At 40.7% G+C, this 17,794-nt stretch overlaps 2 protein-coding genes across 3 annotated transcripts in view; one reads left to right on the forward strand and one right to left on the reverse strand.

Annotated features, from left to right (window-relative positions):
* The window catches only part of zte38 (zebrafish testis-expressed 38), a 44,739-nt gene extending 39,356 nt beyond the window's left edge, over positions 1-5,383 (reverse strand). The window contains exons 1-2 of the mRNA XM_041207823.1: positions 5,336-5,383; positions 1,336-1,480 (exon numbers count right to left, since the gene is read on the reverse strand). Of these exons, the coding sequence (XP_041063757.1) occupies positions 1,336-1,480; positions 5,336-5,383 (193 nt within the window). The remainder of the gene's footprint in view (positions 1-1,335; positions 1,481-5,335) is intronic.
* Positions 5,384-11,645: 6,262 nt separating this feature from the next.
* The window catches only part of dmap1 (DNA methyltransferase 1 associated protein 1), a 57,399-nt gene continuing 51,250 nt past the window's right edge, over positions 11,646-17,794 (forward strand). For both annotated transcript variants that reach the window (XM_041207529.1, XM_041207530.1), the window contains exons 1-2: positions 11,646-11,748; positions 16,293-16,400. In XM_041207529.1, the coding sequence (XP_041063463.1) occupies positions 16,302-16,400 (99 nt within the window). In that variant the 5' untranslated portion in view covers positions 11,646-11,748; positions 16,293-16,301. The remainder of the gene's footprint in view (positions 11,749-16,292; positions 16,401-17,794) is intronic.

The raw sequence follows: 17,794 nt of genomic DNA on the forward strand, positions 1-17,794 counted from the left end.
TCAGTGTTGGGACCACAACTTTTCACTTTATACATTAATGATCTAAATGAAGGAACTGAGGGCATCCTGGCTAAGTTTGCAGATGATACAAAGAGATGGAGGGACAGGGGGTATTGAGGAGGCTGGGAGGCTGCAGAAGGATTTGGACAGGTTAGGAGAATGGGCAAAGAAGTGGCAGATGGAATACAACGTGGGGAAGTGTGAGGTCATGCACTTTTCGAAGGAAGAATAGAGGCATAGACTATTTTCTAAATGGGGAGAGAATTCAGAAATCTGGAGTGCAAAGGGACTCGGGAGTCCTATCCAGAATTCTCTTAAGGTTAACTTGCAGGTCGAGTCGGTAGTTAGGAAGGCAAATGCAATGTTGGCATTTATTTCGAGAGGACTAGAATATAAAAGCAGGGATGTGCTGCTGAGGCTTTATAAGGCTCTGGTCAGACCACATTTAGAATATTGTGAGCAATTTTGGGCCTCCTATCTCAGGAAGGATGTGCTGGTCCTGGAGAGAGTCCAGAGGAGGTTCACGAGAATGATCCCAGGAATGAAAGGCTTAACATATGAGGAACGTTTGAGGACTCTGGGTCTATACTCGATGGAGTTTAGAAGGATGAGGGGGGATCTGACTGAAACTTACAGAATACTGAAAGGCCTGGATAGAGTGGATGTCGGGAAGATGTTTCTGTTAGTAGGAGAGACTAGGACCCGAGGGCACAGCCTCAGAGTAAAGGGAAGACCTTTTAGAACAGAGATGAGGAGAAACTTCTTTAGCCAGAGAGTGGTGAATCTATGGAATTCATTGCCACAGCAGGTTGTGGAGGCCAGGTCATTGAGTGTATTTAAGGCCGAGATAGATAGGTTCTTGATTGGTAAGGGGAACAAAGGTTACGGGGAGAAGGCGGGAGAATGGGGTTGAGAATCTTATCAGCCATGACTGAATGACGGAGCAGACTCGATGGGCCAAATGGCCTAATTTCTGCTCCTATGTCTTATGGTCTTATAATAATGGCTTGAAAAATATTCATTGGCAACTTTGTGGAGGCTTAACACATTAAGCAAAAAGCAGTTGATTAAAACAAGATGTGTTGGATATTATTTTACATTGCCATATAACTTGAGGAAATAAATCTCTGGTTCACCGCAAGTAACTTTAGAAGGTTTCTAATTTACTTTTATTTAGCAAACTAAATTTCCAAATAACATTTGGAACATTTCTATTTTAGCTCCGTGTTCTTCAAATTATCACCTTCAAATATGTGTTACATGTTTAAGTTTTGTACTCTTGGTGTGACATCTCAAGGATAACAAAACGTTATCTTAAATCAGTAACATGTTTACCTTCCAAATATCGTGTTCTATAGGCATCTTCGGGAAATATCCCACGCAAATATGTAATGCATGATACTCCCACAGCCATCATTCTCTTAATGAAAACAAGGGATTGGTGTTGTGTTGTCACATCATTGGGAAATATTGCACTCCACTAGCAACACAAAAGGAGCAAACATTAGTGGAAAAATAGAGTAAACCATCTTGGAACCATTCCATTTCTGAGAAAAACTTAACAAACCTCTCCTTCACAAATTAAATAAATTAGACATTCCAATGTTAGCTTAATATTTATGATAGCCCAGAAATTTTTGTTTCTTCTTGAACAAAAGGAGAAGGAACAACCTGAAGCTGGGGCAAAACACGTCTCTGCTGGGTTTCTTTTCCATCAGAACAGCAATAGTAAATTCTAAAGGATGGGATGAGGGGTGGGAGGATGCCTCTTCCTCCTCCCCATTGCAATCCAGACTTCAGCTTGAGGGCATTCTTGGGCTCCTCCAGAAATCCTGCTAACTAGATGCCATAAGGCCCAGCTTAGGTGCCTTTCTGAGCCACAAGTGGGCCCAAGTGAACAGGAACTGAACAGCAATCAACTGCCATTTGAAACAAAAACAGAATTACCTGGAAAAACTCAGCAGGTTTGGCAGCATCGGCGGAGAAGAAAAGAGTTGACGTATCGAGTCCTCATTACCCTTCAACAGACTGCCATTTGATTCTGGGCCAGCTATCAATACTTTTACAGACTGACCCAATCTTTGGTTGAATCAGTCTGTAGTTATCCTGGTCTAACATTCAGAAATTCCAACTGCTTTACCGGGTGAGCAGTTCAATTGTGCTGTTACTAGCATAGGATGGGGATGGGGACATGCCAGTATTTCTGCCCTAAAGAATTTTTTGTTGGTACAATGGTACTAGTGGGATTTATGCTCTTTGCATATCTACAAGAATAGAATATCAATATATTTTTTGAAACATTATTAAATGTTGCATGATTATAAGATGGAGCTCAAAACTCACAGACAAATGCTAATGTGCAAAGTTCCCTGACAAAACAATTAAGGTCTCAATGACCTGGGACTGTTTACTTTAAAATTAAGAATTAACGCTTAAAAGGGCACAGCACCAACTTACCTGCAAACATATTCTGCATTATGTTAACACTCCTGTCTTAAAAATAATCGCCCAATTTATCAGCCCTGATTTTGCAAGTCAAGGAGAAATGGGATTGCACAGGCTCAAGTGTATAAATTGTGTCAGTAACGCAAACCACAATCATGCCAAATTTTATGTTGAGAGTCTTGCCTCATAACTTGGATAGGTTACTACCACAGGAATAGTTTTACCAAAGCTTTTGACTGTTAGCACACTTGCTGGGAACACAAAATTGAGTGAGGCAGCAGCTGTCAAAGGCTGAAGCTCACCACAAAAAGGGAAGTTGTGTTGGTGCAGGAGCATGCACTCATTATTCACAATAGTATAACTGAAACATGGGAACAACACTGGGCCCTTTAGTGTGGCAGAGTTTCAGGTGCTGCTGCAGAAATATATTTCCCTGCACTGAATTTTTATGATCAAGGGACAATTACGAAGAAGATTTAACAATCTGCAATTGCAACAGGGCCTTGTAAAATTCCAGCTTTTCTGAGCAAAGCCACAGGATATCCCCAATAATAAACGCTATGATTAAAAATCCTGCACAGTATACATACTTCAACTTCAAAAATTGTTGTCATGATTTATAAGTAACACTTTGTCAACATTTGCAATTTTAAATGGTATACAATTATCCAGAAAAAGTACTATGTTCAGTTATGGTCATGGTGCGAGCCTCCCAACAGTGATAGCTCTGTGGTACAAGATGCCCTCTTCGCTACACTGACTTTGTTTTGCCTCCCACTTAATGGTCACACAAATCAACTGTTAAAATCTCTTGTAATCTGCCTCAATTGCCTACAAAACTGATGACTTAAAACAAATATAAATCGTAAGTATTAAAACTTGACTGTTGTTTATATATCCAAAAAGAATTATCTAAATAAATGATTTTGCTCTGGTCTCCACTCCTGTGTCTGAGAGAGGATGGTAAAGGGAGTGGGGGGTGGGACCATGATGTGGAAATATACTTAGCTGAGAAGCCTTGTGTTTCAACGAGATTGAGGGTTAGCAAGATTGAGGAGTAGAATTCGAGCTACAAATACAGCCAGCTAGGGTAGTATTGATGGGGCCAGAATCTGGTAGTATTGGAGATTTGCTGGTATAGGAACATAAATACAAGAGTAAGCCATTCAGCCCTTCAAAGCTGTTCTGCCATTCAACAGGGTCACAGCTGATCTGTATCTTATCTACCCACCTGTCTTGGCTCAACGTCTCTTTGTAATTCTATATACCTATCCGCCAATCTTTATGTCAAGATAAATAGCTCCCTCTTCTGTTATTCAAATTGCCACAAGGCTTTGCCCCTTTATTTTTGAATATTGATTTTTCATCTTTCAACTGACTGGAAGTTTTGTCATTTAAACTGAGACAAAGCAAACTGCTTAAAAATGCAAGGCCACATTCCAAAGTGAAGGTGAGAAACAAACAAATCACCATCAGAGGAATGTGAAGAGAGAGCCATTTCCTGTAATCCAGACACCCATCGAAACTCGTAACTGTCTAACAGGTACTTGAAACTCACTTCCTCCAAGTCTCCACCCATAATCTTTACACCATTCCTCTAATTCTCTTCCCTTAACTTCCCTAATGGGGTCAATGGTGGTAGAAGGTGGGGATATGGAAATGGAAATTAAGCAATGGATTAAATTTGGTTGGAATAATTGGAAGAAGTGCAGTGGAGTGTTATGTGATGGAAAAGAATCACTGAAATTGAAAGGTCTAACCTACAAGACAATTGTGAGACCGGCCTTGTGCAGACACTTGGGCAACATCATGAAGAGAGGAACAATGACTGGATACTAATGAGATGCAGATGCTGAGATGGATGTGTGGAGTAATGAGAAAAGACAAAATCAGGAACCAGCACATCAGGGGTCAGTGAAGATTGTGAGAGTATTGAAGAGAATAGCTGAGAAGAGATTGAAATGATATGGTCATCTGTTGCAGAGAGAGAATGAGGAAATGTGGTGAAGATAGTTTTGGGGGTGGGACTGCCAGGATGAAGAAGAGGAAGACCTAAGGCCAGATGGAAAGATGCTGTGGCAAGAGACTTAAATGCAGTGGGATTGAAAGAGGAATGGTGACTGACAGAAGATAGTGAAGGGTGATCAGCCAGCAATGTGGTGACCTTAAGCCAAAAGAAGAAGAGGATTGCCATTAATGAACAAATCTTTCCATAACAAACATAAATTAACTCAAAAACATTCAAATTTTCATACTTTAACACATAGTTTATAAATTTTTACATAAAAGATTACTATTAATCCCATAAATGGCTTAGAAGAGAGTCTTTAACTGAAATAAAAGCAAAATATTGTGGATGCTGGAAATCTGAAATAAAAACAGAAAGTGCTGGAAATACTCAACAGGTCTGGCTGCATCTGTGGAGAGAGAAACAGAGTTAATATTTCGAGTTAAATATGACTCTTCTTCAGAACTCTTTTAACTGAATATGTAATCATAATGAAGCGAACAGGGCTTGCTACGATTGGCAGGGATAGCAGCTAATTCAAGTTAACTCAGCCAGCTAATTCAAATTTGCATTACAGTTGGACTTAAGATGGGAATAATAATGTGAAATGCTCTTCAATTTTTTCAGAAAGGAGGTACATATAAGATTTTTAATATAAAGAAATATATTTGCATTTTATGTGAATTGTATAAAAATCCACTTTTATGTCTTCTAACTATAAGGAAATGTTTGTTTTTCTTCCTAACAAAATGACAAAAACAGTAACTGATACACAAAACATAACATGAATTTAATTTGAGTGTCTAGCATCCTGTAATATATTGAGCTCCATGCAACATACTATGCAGTAATATCTATTCTTAGTCTGAATGAAAACATTACCCCAGATATTTGTTTCTCAGAAGCCCGCATTTGTTGTGCCGTTGCCATGGAAACAGGAAGATTTTTTTTCTCTATTGTTTCCAATGATGTGTAATCCTATAGTAGAAAGATACAACAAATGTGGAACATAAAAACTTGGATCAGTAACTGATTCTGCGTGAGCAGAGTGAGTGTGGCTATATCATTTATACTCTTAGTGCTTCAAAGTTTTGTTTACTGTACAAATGTTTTTGAATTACATAGCAATTACAATATGGAAAGGGCCATCGGGCTCAACTAGTATGGGTTGGTGTTTAACCTTATAAACAGCAGTCCTAATCCCATGTGTCCATCACCCCAGATCCTTTTCCCTTCAACTAACAAAGTAACCTTGTTCTTAAATGCTAACATGAACTCTGCTTCTGTCATGTTTCTATTCCACAGCCTCATGACACCATAAAAAGGGCTTAACTGCTCCGTCCTTAAGATTTTGGATTAAATCTTATATTTATGATGCAAAAATGTTACATGCATTTGATATGTGCAGACATCTTGTTTAAAACTTCTTGAATTAAATAGTAAAAAGGATCAGGTAGTATAATGGCCTATAATGCTAGAGATCAACCATGTGACACTTCTTCCAAAGCTTGAATGATTCCCTTGTGTCTTGGTGACCAGAAATAGAAACAGTATTCAAGAAGCAGTCCACCAGAACATTGTATAATTTGATCATTTTCTGTGACTTAAATGCTACTGTTTTTAGAAGCATAGTTCAGCATTTTATTGGCTTTGCTGGTTGTTGCTCAGCATAGGTTGAATATATACAAAATTCTTCTTCCTTTTTTATTCTCTTGAAAGCAGGGGTTAATGCTGGATTTATTTCTACAGGCACCATCAAGAAGTTCCTTCTCCAAGTGAATTTTCTGCCTGTCATGGTGAATTCAATAAGATGGGGCAAACTAAATCCCAACCTTATTTAAACACTCTATTTCAGTTGACTGAATATAACACAGAAGTGGTAAAACAAAAACAAAAACAGAATTACCTGGAAAAACTCAGCAGGTCTGGCAGCATCGGCGGAGAAGAAAAGAGTTGACGTTTCGAGTCCTCATGACCCTTCGACAGAACTCGAGTTCGAGTCCAAGAAAGAGTTGAAATATAAGCTGGTTTAAGGTGTTTGTGTTGGGGGGCGGAGAGAGAGAGAGAGAGAGAGTGAGGTGGGGTAGGAGGTGTGGTTGTTGGGACAAACAAGCAGTGATAGAAGCAGATCATCAAAAGATGTCAACAATAATGGTACAAAAGAACACATAGGTGTTAAAGTTAAAGTTGGTGATATTATCTAAACGAATGTGCTAATTAAGAATGGATGGTAGGGCACTCAAGGTATAGCTCTAGTGGGGGTGTTTTTTTTAAATAATGGAAATAGGTGGGAAAAGGAAAATCTTTATAACTTATTGGAAAAAAAAGGAAGGGGGAAACAGAAAGGGGGTGGGGATGGGGGAGGGAGCTCACGACCTAAAGTTGTTGAATTCACTATTCAGTCCGGAAGGCTGTAAAGTGCCTAGTCGGAAGATGAGGTGTTGTTCCTCCAGTTTGCGTTGGGCTTCACTGGAACAAGGCAGCAAGCCAAGGACAGACATGTGGGCAAGAGAGCAGGGTGGAGTGTTAAAATGGCAAGCGACAGGGAGGTTTGGGTCATTCTTGCGGACAGACCGCAGGTGTTCTGCAAAGCGGTCGCCCAGTTTACGTTTGGTCTCTCCAATGTAGAGGAGACCACATTGGGAGCAACGAATGTAGTAGACTAAGTTGGGGGAAATGCAAGTGAAATGCTGCTTCACTTGAAAGGAGTGTTTGGGTCCTTGGACGGTGAGGAGGGAGGAAGTGAAGGGGCAGGTGTTGCATCTTTTGCGTGGGCATGGGGTGGTGCCACAGGAGGGGGTTGAGGAGTAGGGGGTGATGGAGGAGTGGACCAGGGTGTCCCGGAGGGAGCGATCCCTACGGAATGCCGATGGGGGGGGTGAAGGGAAGATGTGTTTGGTGGTGGCATCATGCTGGAGTTGGCGGAAATGGCGGAGGATGATCCTTTGAATGCGGAGGCTGGTGGTAACCCTGGCCATTTTTCTTCTCTTGAGGCCAGCCCAGGACACTTTAGTTAAGTGTGGGGCCTCATTCCCCCCATATAAGATCCAAAAGAAGGGCCTGAATTTTACAACGGTTGTCAGGACACCAAAGTAGGGGTGAAAAGCAGTTCCTGGGCTTGCATTTGCTGGCAGCAGGAACATCTTGGCAATTTTACCACACGTGGCCTCCTAATTGGCCATCTGCGAGCCCACTGTCCAATTGCAGATGGCGGGCAAGCTCCTGATGCTGCAGCCCCAAACAGAGGGCTGAGGTTCCGAGGGGAAACCATTCTGGGGAGACCTGTGGGGCCAGGGACTGCCTTCCCTGCCTGTGGCCCCCTATTTGGGATAGCGAGCCTCCGGCTCCAATGGTCTCCCAGGCTGCTACAGGGAGGCTGCCTCCATTAAACTAGTGGCCTCCCCACGTGGTGAGGGGGTTGCCCCGCCATCTGCAAAATGTGAGCAGCCCCATAAAACAGTCTTTAATATACCCTTAGAATGGGCAGCCGCTCCACATCCAGTCCCACTGCTGGGAAAATAGCTTGGCAACAGGACTGCCTTGAGGAGCTAACCTGATGCGGCTCTCTGCTATTTTACTTACCCTCCCCCACTGCAATCTCCCAGTCCACCACCTGGGAGTTGGTAAAATTCTGCCCAATAATTCTAAGCAATTTTTAAGTTTATATACTCTATGGGAAATTCAACTCAACATAATTGTTTATTTCTTAAGTTGCATTTTGTTCTCCTCTTACCTAGGGCTTTTTGTCCATAATCAATAATAATTTACCTCACTGATATTAAACATTCAAACTTGTGCACTTCCACTCCTTCTCATGGTCCTTTAATGTCTTCACATTCATCCTCAAGTAATTTCCATCCCTCCATCATGGTCTCCTTGCACCCCTACCTATCTTTTCCCTTTCATGTCCTCTCATTCTAGTGCTGTTATGCTTACTTTACCCTCTATCCCTGTTCTTTCCCTTTCATACTATCTGACACTGTTACCTGCTCTTGCACTGTTAATGCTCTCCCATTACATTCTTTATCTATTCTTTTCCTCTCAAATCTTCTGCTGCTTCATACCTGTTTATTCACTCTTTCATGCTGTATTATTTATTCTCCCACTCTTATATTTTCTCACATTATTATTTATTCCTGTTTACTTGCTCTCGTGCTCTATTACCTGTTCTCTCACTCCTAACGCTTGCTTTATGCACTTTATCAGTTCTCTTCCTCTTGAAATCTTCTCTGCTCTATATTTGTTCTCTCAGTATTTCATGCTCTATTCCCTGTCTCTTATGCTCCACTTGCATGCACAATTTGCTCTCTTCATCATGTCCCCTGCTCTATTTCCCATACTCACTCTTGTGGTTTCACACTCCATTTTTGCTCTACAACCTGATCTCTCATGCTTTTTTACACCGTTCTCACATTCTACATACATTGTTTCCCTCTCATTGGGCCGGGTCCTGATTCCAGAATTCCCAACCCCATTTCTGGGGTTTCTGATTTTCAGGGAAGCCTTTGAAGAGTGTGGGCTGGTTCTGATTGTAAGCCCACACCCTGCACTCCTGATCTGGCCAGCTCTATTGTGGGTTAGGCATGTCCTGATCCTCAGAAAATTTCATGGAGCCGGGCCAACTTTTCAAAGAGTCGTGGTTCTTCAAGGTGTCATGGTCTGTAGTCAGCATGAGAGAACCTTCTGAAAGTTAATTTCAAAAGGTCCTCCTCATGCCCCCCATGCCAAGGTATGCCCCCCAAACAATCCCTATGGCCTCTCATACCCACAATGCCAATGTATGTCCCCCATGCCAAGATATGGCACTTCTATGTCCATTCACTCATTATATACTGTATAGAAGCAATGAAACCTATAGTGAAAGAAGGATGCATACAAAAAGCTTTAAAAGTCATTAATTGATAACTTTCCACTTTCTTAAAAAAACTTTTTACTACAGCACAATAAAAGTATTAATCATCCAGACCCTTTAAAGTATGAACAGCTGAAGCTCCAAGCACTTGAAAACTCTTTATCTTGTTAAATAAACATTGTGAAATTGTTGAAGAGATCAGAGAGCCAGAGCTGTCAATGGTGCAATGTTTTTACTGGGACAGGTATTTCAACAGGCTAATGGATTTCTGGGCTCTCAGCCAAGCCTCATTATGTACTATTGGATGAGAGGGGGACATACCTTGGCATGGGTTGAGTGGGGAGGCATACCTTGGCCTGGGGGACATGAAGGGCAAAAAGAGTTGTTTGGGGGCATACCTTGGCATACGGAGCATGAGGGGCTATATGTAGTGCGTGGGGGGCATGAGGTGGTGCGAGGAATGTTTGGCGAGTGGGGGGTGTGAGGGCTGGAGGGCTTTTCTGTTTTTGTTATGTCTCACAGGACCAAGGTATACCTTTTAAACAGCCCACCTCTGCACCCAGCAGCCCTTGTGGCTGCCTCTGAACTTTTTTTCCCAGGTCAGCCGGCCTGACTGCAGCCCACATCGTCCACCCACAATGAAAATCCTATCCTTGCAGGCACCTTCTCCACTGAAGGGCGGGTCAAGATGGGAATTTTCCCGATTTCAGCTACCTACCTTGAGAATAGCCCATAATCCCATGCTCTATAGCTATTCTGTTCCTCTCTCACACATTATTACCTATACTTTCCCTCCCCAGTTATATTACCTGCTCCCTACTTCTGTACTCCCTTGTGTACTATTCTTGTTCTTTCTCTCTGGTGCTCTCCCTTACTGATTATTTATATTCTCATGCTCTCCATGTGCTCTATTAGATGTTCTCTCTCTCTCTCTTACTTTTTCTCTCACTCCCTATTACCTGATCTATATTACCTATATGTACACTCTCTATCACCTGTTCTCTGTTACCCGTTTTCCCCAAGTCTCTATTAAAGTTTTTCTATAATCTGTTCTCCCGCTCCCCATCACCTGTTCTCTCACTCTCTATTACCTGTTCTCCATTATCTATTCCCTTACTCTCTATTACCTGTTCTCTATTACTCATTCTTGACTACTTGTACTCTCATTCTCAATGACTGATTCTCTTACACCCTATTAACTGTTCCCCCTTAACTGTTCTCTCACTCTCTATTACCTGTTCCCTTACTCTCTTACCTGTTCTCTCATTGTCTTACTTGTTCTCTATTACCTGTTCTCTCACTCTATATTGCCTGTTGTCTCAGTCTATCACCTGTTCTCTCACATTTTTGCCTGTTTTCTATTAACCGTTGTCTCACTCCCTATTATCTGTTCTCTCTCTATTTTACCCATTCTCTAACTCTCTATTACCTGTTCCCTCACTCTCTATTACCTGTGCTCTCGCTATTGTCTGTTCTCTCACTCTCGATTACGTGTTCTCTCATTTTCTATTGCCTGTTCCCTATTACCTGTTCTCCCATTTCTGTTGCCTGTTCTCTGTCTTTTACCTGTTCTCTATTACCTATTCTCTCACTCTCTTACCTGTTCTCTATTACCTATTCTCTCACTCTTTTACCCGTTCTCTATTACCTGTTCTCTCACTATCACCTGTTCCCTATTACTCTGTTCTCTCACTCTCTATCACCTGTTCTCTCTTAGCCTATTCTCACACTCTCTATCAGCTGTCCTCTCACTCTCCATTCCGATATCTCTCTATTGCCTGTTCTCTCACTTTCGATTACCTGTTCTCTATTACCCGTTGTCCTACTCCCTGTTACCTGTTCTCTATTACCCGTTGTCTCACTCCATATTACCCTGTTCCCTTGTTCTCTCACTCTCTATTACCTGTTGGCTTCTCGAGCTGTCACCGAGTCCCTCGCGCTGCTTCAAACCTGCTCACCCTCCCTTGCGCCCTATCACGTGGCTGTTCTCGTGCTTTCGAACCGGCTCCCCTCGCGCGCTTTCCACGCCTGGCGTTCCCGCTCCTGTCACTGTCTCCGCTCCTTCCCCGCCAGTCACATCGGCTCTATTTCCTTGCGAAAACTCTCGCGCAAATTCGGTCGTTGCTTTCAAATGTATCCCAGTCATAATCTGTACAAAGCTGTCAGTATTAAGCTGTGATTTATTTTTTTTTAAAAAGGACGTGACAGCACAGCTCAACCCGAATTTATTAACTATTTCTAACTATTTTTTAACTGTTCTTCGGACCAACTGCCGGGACTACAATTCCTGAGGAGCTTTGCGGTCTACACATGCGCAGTCTGGTCAGGGGAGGGGGTTTCCCACCATGCAGTTGGGTCAGTGCCGGTGTTGGCCAGGAAGCAGCAGAGGCAGTAGCATTTTGAAAGAGGATAGTAAAGCTTGTGTTTGGGGTGAATAATCGAGGTATTTGTTTTATTATTTATAATCGGGCGATGTAGTCTTCGTAATTATATATTCATTTTGAATGTTTTCATTGCAGAACTGGGAATGAAGTGCTTGGGCCTAGCTGTAAAGAGGAGTCCCCATACAAAAGTCATATTATTGCCGTCTGTCCTGCTGCTGCTGTTGGAATGAAATGTCCAGCAGGTGGAAGCATATTTCAGTTCTGAACTAAGTCTGCACTTAAATGCACTTTAAGTCAAAGCATTGAAATAATTTATATATTATCACCAACATAATAAAAAATGCCAGCATATCCAATGGATAGCACTTTTGATGTCATGGGTACTCGATTCATTTGGTGCCTTGGACTAAACAAAAGCATGTTGTCAGGTGACTTTCCAGTGGTTGCTATTTTTGCAATCTTGATCGTCTTTGAAACTACTTTTTGCAGTATAATATTTTCTTACTTAAATTACACAGTCAGAATTCAAGTGATTTTTGTGACAATTTTTTGCCCGTTGTACTACTAATGTGATTGGAAACTGTGTTTCTGATTATGTGATATTAGTGAGGAGTTTATGCCTTAACTTTAAATTGTAAGTGCAGGTTAGTATATTGATAATTTTCAGAGGTTGGAAAGCAAGTTCTTATTTTGATTTTAAATTGATCCATTTTAAAATTGTGTCTAAACTGTAACTAGAAACTTAAGAAAATAGGTTTTTACATTGGGGAATTTGGGATACCTATAAGGGATTCTCAAACAGTGAAGGTACTATGGGCAGCATGCAACTCCTAAGACTTTATGTAGTGTTACAGTGAAACTGAATTATCCTGAGTATCTGCATAGCGGTAATTTAATAAGAAACATGTGCAACGAATTTGGAGAGAAGAGGTCCTTCCTGACCAAAAAAACACCTTGACTTCTTTTGAGGACGTTAGAGATTAAATAGCAAGTGGCATTCGAAAGCTTAGTTTCACATGAAAGACTTCTAATTAAACTAAGCTTTACACAAATCTGGTTTTAAAAATAGAAAGCTGAATACCATTGCTGTATACTAACAATAACCTCCACTAATGGTTCTACAATCCCTAAATCCAGTTGAACTGTGAAAACTGAGGCAAAGTGCTTGGAATAATGTCAGTTTTTCACTATCCACTACAAGATTGCCTCCTTCATCTCGTACAAGTCTACCCCTTTTTTTTATATCCATTTATTACAAATGTGTTTATAATATTCTAGAATTCTCTACCTAACACCATTGTGAGAGGATTATTATGACAAGGATTGCAGAAGTTCAAGGAGAAGGCCCAACATCATCATCTCAAGACAAATAGAGATAGGCATAAAAAAGCCCTTCTATTGCCCTCTGCTTTTTGCTAATCCTATCTCTTAGCTTTTCTAATCTCCTCCTTTGTACCCTTCTATAATTTTTGTATTTATCTGGCTTTCATTTTTATGACAGAAGGATATAGGCACAGGCTGGTGAAATAGATATGATAGATAAAATTTAATGCAGAGTAGTGTGAAGTGGTGCATTTAGGTGGGAAGAATGAGGAGAGGCATTACAAACTAAATAAAACAAATTTAAAGGAGATACCGTAACAAAGAGGCCCTGGGGTATATGTGCACAAGTTTTTAAATCTGGCAGAACAAGCAGATAAGGCTATAAAAAACATACTACATTGTGAGCTTTATAAACAGAGGCATAGAGTAGAAAAGCATGGAAGTGATACTAACCCTTTATAAATCACTGACCAGTCCTCACCTGGAGCATTGTGCCTAATTCGAGGTGTCACTTTTTAGAAAGAATGTCAAGACCTTGGAAAGGGTGCACAGGAGAGTTAGAATGAGCTATGAGGGATTTTGGTAAGGTTGAGAAATTAAAAGCTGGAGTTATTCCCCTTGGAGCAGAGAACACTATTGGTAGATTTAATTTAATTGTTTCAAATTACGAAGGGTTTTGTTAGAGTAAATAACAAGAAAGTATTTCCAATGGCAGTTGGTCAGGAACCAGAGGAGTCAGTTAAGGCAATTGACAAAAGATCCTGAGGGGAGGTGAGCAGTGGTTTCTTTCCACAGCAGTTTGTATGATCTGAAATGTAAAATCAGAATACTGTGGATGCTGGAGATCTGAAATAAAAACAAAATAAAAAAGTGCTGGTAAAACTCAGCAGGTCTGGCAGCATCTGTGGAGAAAGAAACAGAGTTTTGAGTCCGATATAATTCTTCGGAATGTATTACCTAAAAGGTTGGCGGAAACCAATTCAATAGCAATCTTCAAAGGGAAAGTAGATAAATATGTGTAGGAACAAATTTGCAGGATATTGGGGGAAAGAACAGGGGAATGGGACTAATTGGACAGTTTTTCCTTTCAATTGTTTCCTTCTGGGAGTCTGACTCTGATTCTAATATCCAGCACAAAAGCACTAAACGTTATTGCTTTAGTTGTAACTTAACCTAGTCTCCATGTTCATCCCTGCAGCCCCAGTTTTCGCTACTTATTCTATACCCTTGTGGTTCTGTTCACAATTGTTTGTTCCTGTTTTAATCTGAGAAATGTTTATCTTTATCTGACTATGATTTATTTATTTTCCAGTCATGTTCCCTTGTTCTCATTTTCTTTTCAGGTTCATTTCTTAAGAAGAAAGTCTTTCATTAATATGTGCTTTTCATGACCATTGGAAGTCTCAAAGTATTTTTTGAAGTGCAGTCACTGTTGTAGGAAATGCAGCAGCCAACAGAGCAAACTCCCATAAACAGCAATGTGACATTGACAAGATTTGATTGAGGGATAAATATTAGCCAGGATACCAAGAATAGCACTCTCTCTCTCACTACTGTATTGGACTATCAGTCTTGATTTTTTTTCTTTTGCTGAAGCCCTGGAGTGGGACATGAACCTGAAACTTTGTGACTCAGAGGCGCAAGTGTACCAAGTAAGCCACAGCTAATACTCTGCTACACTTGACTACAGCTTATACTCAAACTAATTATATTCTCTAATGCAAATGCAAAATACTGTAGAGGCTGGAAATCTGAAATAGAAACAAAGATGCTGAAAAAAGTTGGGGGGAGTTGCCCTGGGAGTCCTCAACATTGACTTTGGACCTCATGAAGTCTCCTGTCGTCGAGTCAAACATGGGCAAGGAAACCTGCTAATTACCACCTACTGCAAGCTCCCCACCACGTCCCCATTACCTCAGTTGATGAATCAGTACTCCTTGTTGAATAGCAGTTGGAAGAAGCACTGAGGGTGGCAAGGGCACAGAAGTAACCCTGGCTGGGGGACTTCAATGTCCATCACCAACAGTGGCTCGGTAGCATCACTACTGACTGAGCTGGCCCAGTCCTAAAGAATATAGCTGCTAGACTGAACCTTCAGCAAGTGGTGAGGGAACAAACAAGATGGAAAAACCTACTTGATCTTGTTCTCATCAATCTATCTGTTGCAGATGCATCTATCCATGACGGTATTGGTAGGAATGACCACTGCACAAGTCCTTGTGGAGACAAAGCCCTGTCTTCGCATTTAGGATAGCCTCCATCGTGTTGTGTGGCACTACCACCGTGCTAAATTGAATAGATTTAGAACAAATCTAGCAACTCAAAACTAGGCATCCTTGAGGCACAATGGGCCATCAGCAGCAGCAGCAGAGTTGTATACAACTACAGGCTGTAATCTCAGGGCCTGGCATATCTCCCCACTCTACCATTAACATCAAGATGAGGGATCAACCCTCATTCAATATAGAGTGCAGGAGGGTAGGCATACCTAAAAATGAGGTGTCAACCTGGTCATCATGCATGCCAAACAGCGGAAGCAATATGTGATAGACAGAGCTAAGTGAGACCAGAACCAACGGATCAGACCTAAGCTCTGCAATCCTTCCACATCCAGTCATGAATGGTGGTGGACAATTAAACACAGCTGGTCAACAGAGTGGAGAAGGCTGTGTGTTCTCTGTCAGCTACCAGGTGGAATGCAGGAGGAAGGATGGTCTCTGGTCGAAGAAATGCACTCCGTGGCACTCTAAAGACTCCGGGAGATTTGCCCTGGCAAGGCCTGGAAGAAAAATAACTGGAGTGGGCATTATTGCTAGTAATGGGTTTGGAAATTCTCTGAAAGCTGAAGGAAGTGTCTTTAAACAGTCAATCAACATTATGACTCAGCAAAACAGGGACACCTGAATCCATTGGAAACTGGGAGTGACAGTAGACTGTTTTCTATAAAAACTGTAATCCTGTGGAAAGCGTGCTGTATTGTACATGTATGCAGCGTAGGGTTATTAAGGCTATCTTTTCTATAGTTTAGAGGATTAATTGCCTCCTGGGTAATGTTTCTAATAACTGATATCCCATGTTTGGACACAGTGAATTTAATTAATGACACCACAGGTTCCCAACACAAAAGCATCCAGGATATTAAGATTCTGAAGTTTGCACAGAATGGCAGAGTTCAACAGTTACTCAGCATTAGTATTTAAACCCAGGCCCAAGGGAGGAAACAATAATGTAATTTTTAATTGTAACTGAATTTCCTCCTTAAATTTCTACTTCTCTACAGGTTTAAAAAATGGCTACAGGAGCAGATGTTCGTGATATCTTGGAGCTGGGGGGTGGTGACTCTGAAAACACACCAATCAGTAAAAAAGATATCATCAATTCAGATAAGGTAACATAAATCTTTTTGTAAACTACATTGTTAATACTTTCAAAGTTAATATATACCAGCCATATTACTTATTGCTAATTGACTATTGATTGACATTCAATAAATTCATAGTGCCTACATCATTGTGTCAATGTGATAACACAGGAAGAAGGTGAATTGAAGATGAATACACATCAAAGTAAGGACCCAAAGTGCAATAACTTTGCTGTTGGAATTTGTAGTAGATAAAATTTGTTTAACTTGCAGCCCTAAAATAATTTCAAAGATATAATCTCATCTCTGGGTTTCTATTATTGATATAAATCCTTTGAGTTTTGTTGTCACAATTTGTGGTTATTTGAGTTCATCAGTGATGTCACTGGTTTGCAATCAGTACCAAATATACATTGTTTAATTTTTAAATAAACTTTTGGGCCAATTTGTTTGTATTGCCTTAGAATATCTTTGTATTGTGAGAGAAAATTGGCCAAAATCTGTAAACTTATATTTGTGTTTAACTTAAATTAGCATTTTCCACTTCTCCACTGAATGCTGTGCATTGGGATCATTTGAGCTGATTATCAGTGTTAAAGTACTCAGAAATTATGCAGCACAATGTAGAAAATGAATAAATATTGAATTCCAGTTCTCTTTAACTTCAGAGATGGTGCTTAATTAAAAAGAATATGCTGCCCAGTCATTTTAGGGTTGAATTTTTATGGGATTAGATTTTTCTTTGAATAAGATCTAGGTGTATTTTTGAAGTCAGAAATTGGGCTAAGCATTCTACACTTCAATATCCCACATAGTTTTTAATGGCTGGTAATTAATTCAGAATAATTCATATAGCAGCACCAATTAGGACATGTGGGCAGATGTTGGAGAAACAAAGTAAGTAAAACTGTAGACTTATCTACCAAACTAGTGATTAGGTTAAGGCAACAGATGATTGTGAGCCTTGCTTGGAAATTCCTTCTTTTCTTGCCAATTTGCTCCTCTTCCTAGATTGAAATTGTTGACTCTAGTTCAACTGTACCACCCATCTTCCAGAATCTTGTTCAACTGGTCACATTTGAGCCTTAAGTGTCCATGGACAATTGAACTGCTGGGGCATCACAGTTACATCCAAAACAGAAACAGAAATACCTGGAAAAACTCAGCAAGTCTGGCAGCATCGGTGGAGAAGAGCTCAGTTGACGTTTAGAGTCCTCATGACCCTTCAACAGAACTAAGTAAAAATAGGAAAGGGGCGAAATATAAGCTGGTTTAAGGTGGGGTTTGGGGAGGGGGGTGGTGGTGGTGGTGGTTGTTAGGACAAGCAGTCAGTAATAGGTGGAGATAACCAAAAGATGTCACAGACAAAAGAGCAAAGAGGTGTTGAAGGTGGTGATATTATCTAAAGGAATGTGCTAATT

The sequence above is a fragment of the Carcharodon carcharias genome, chromosome 16 (assembly GCF_017639515.1).
Source record: "Carcharodon carcharias isolate sCarCar2 chromosome 16, sCarCar2.pri, whole genome shotgun sequence".
In the NCBI taxonomy this organism is placed as follows: domain Eukaryota; kingdom Metazoa; phylum Chordata; class Chondrichthyes; order Lamniformes; family Lamnidae; genus Carcharodon; species Carcharodon carcharias.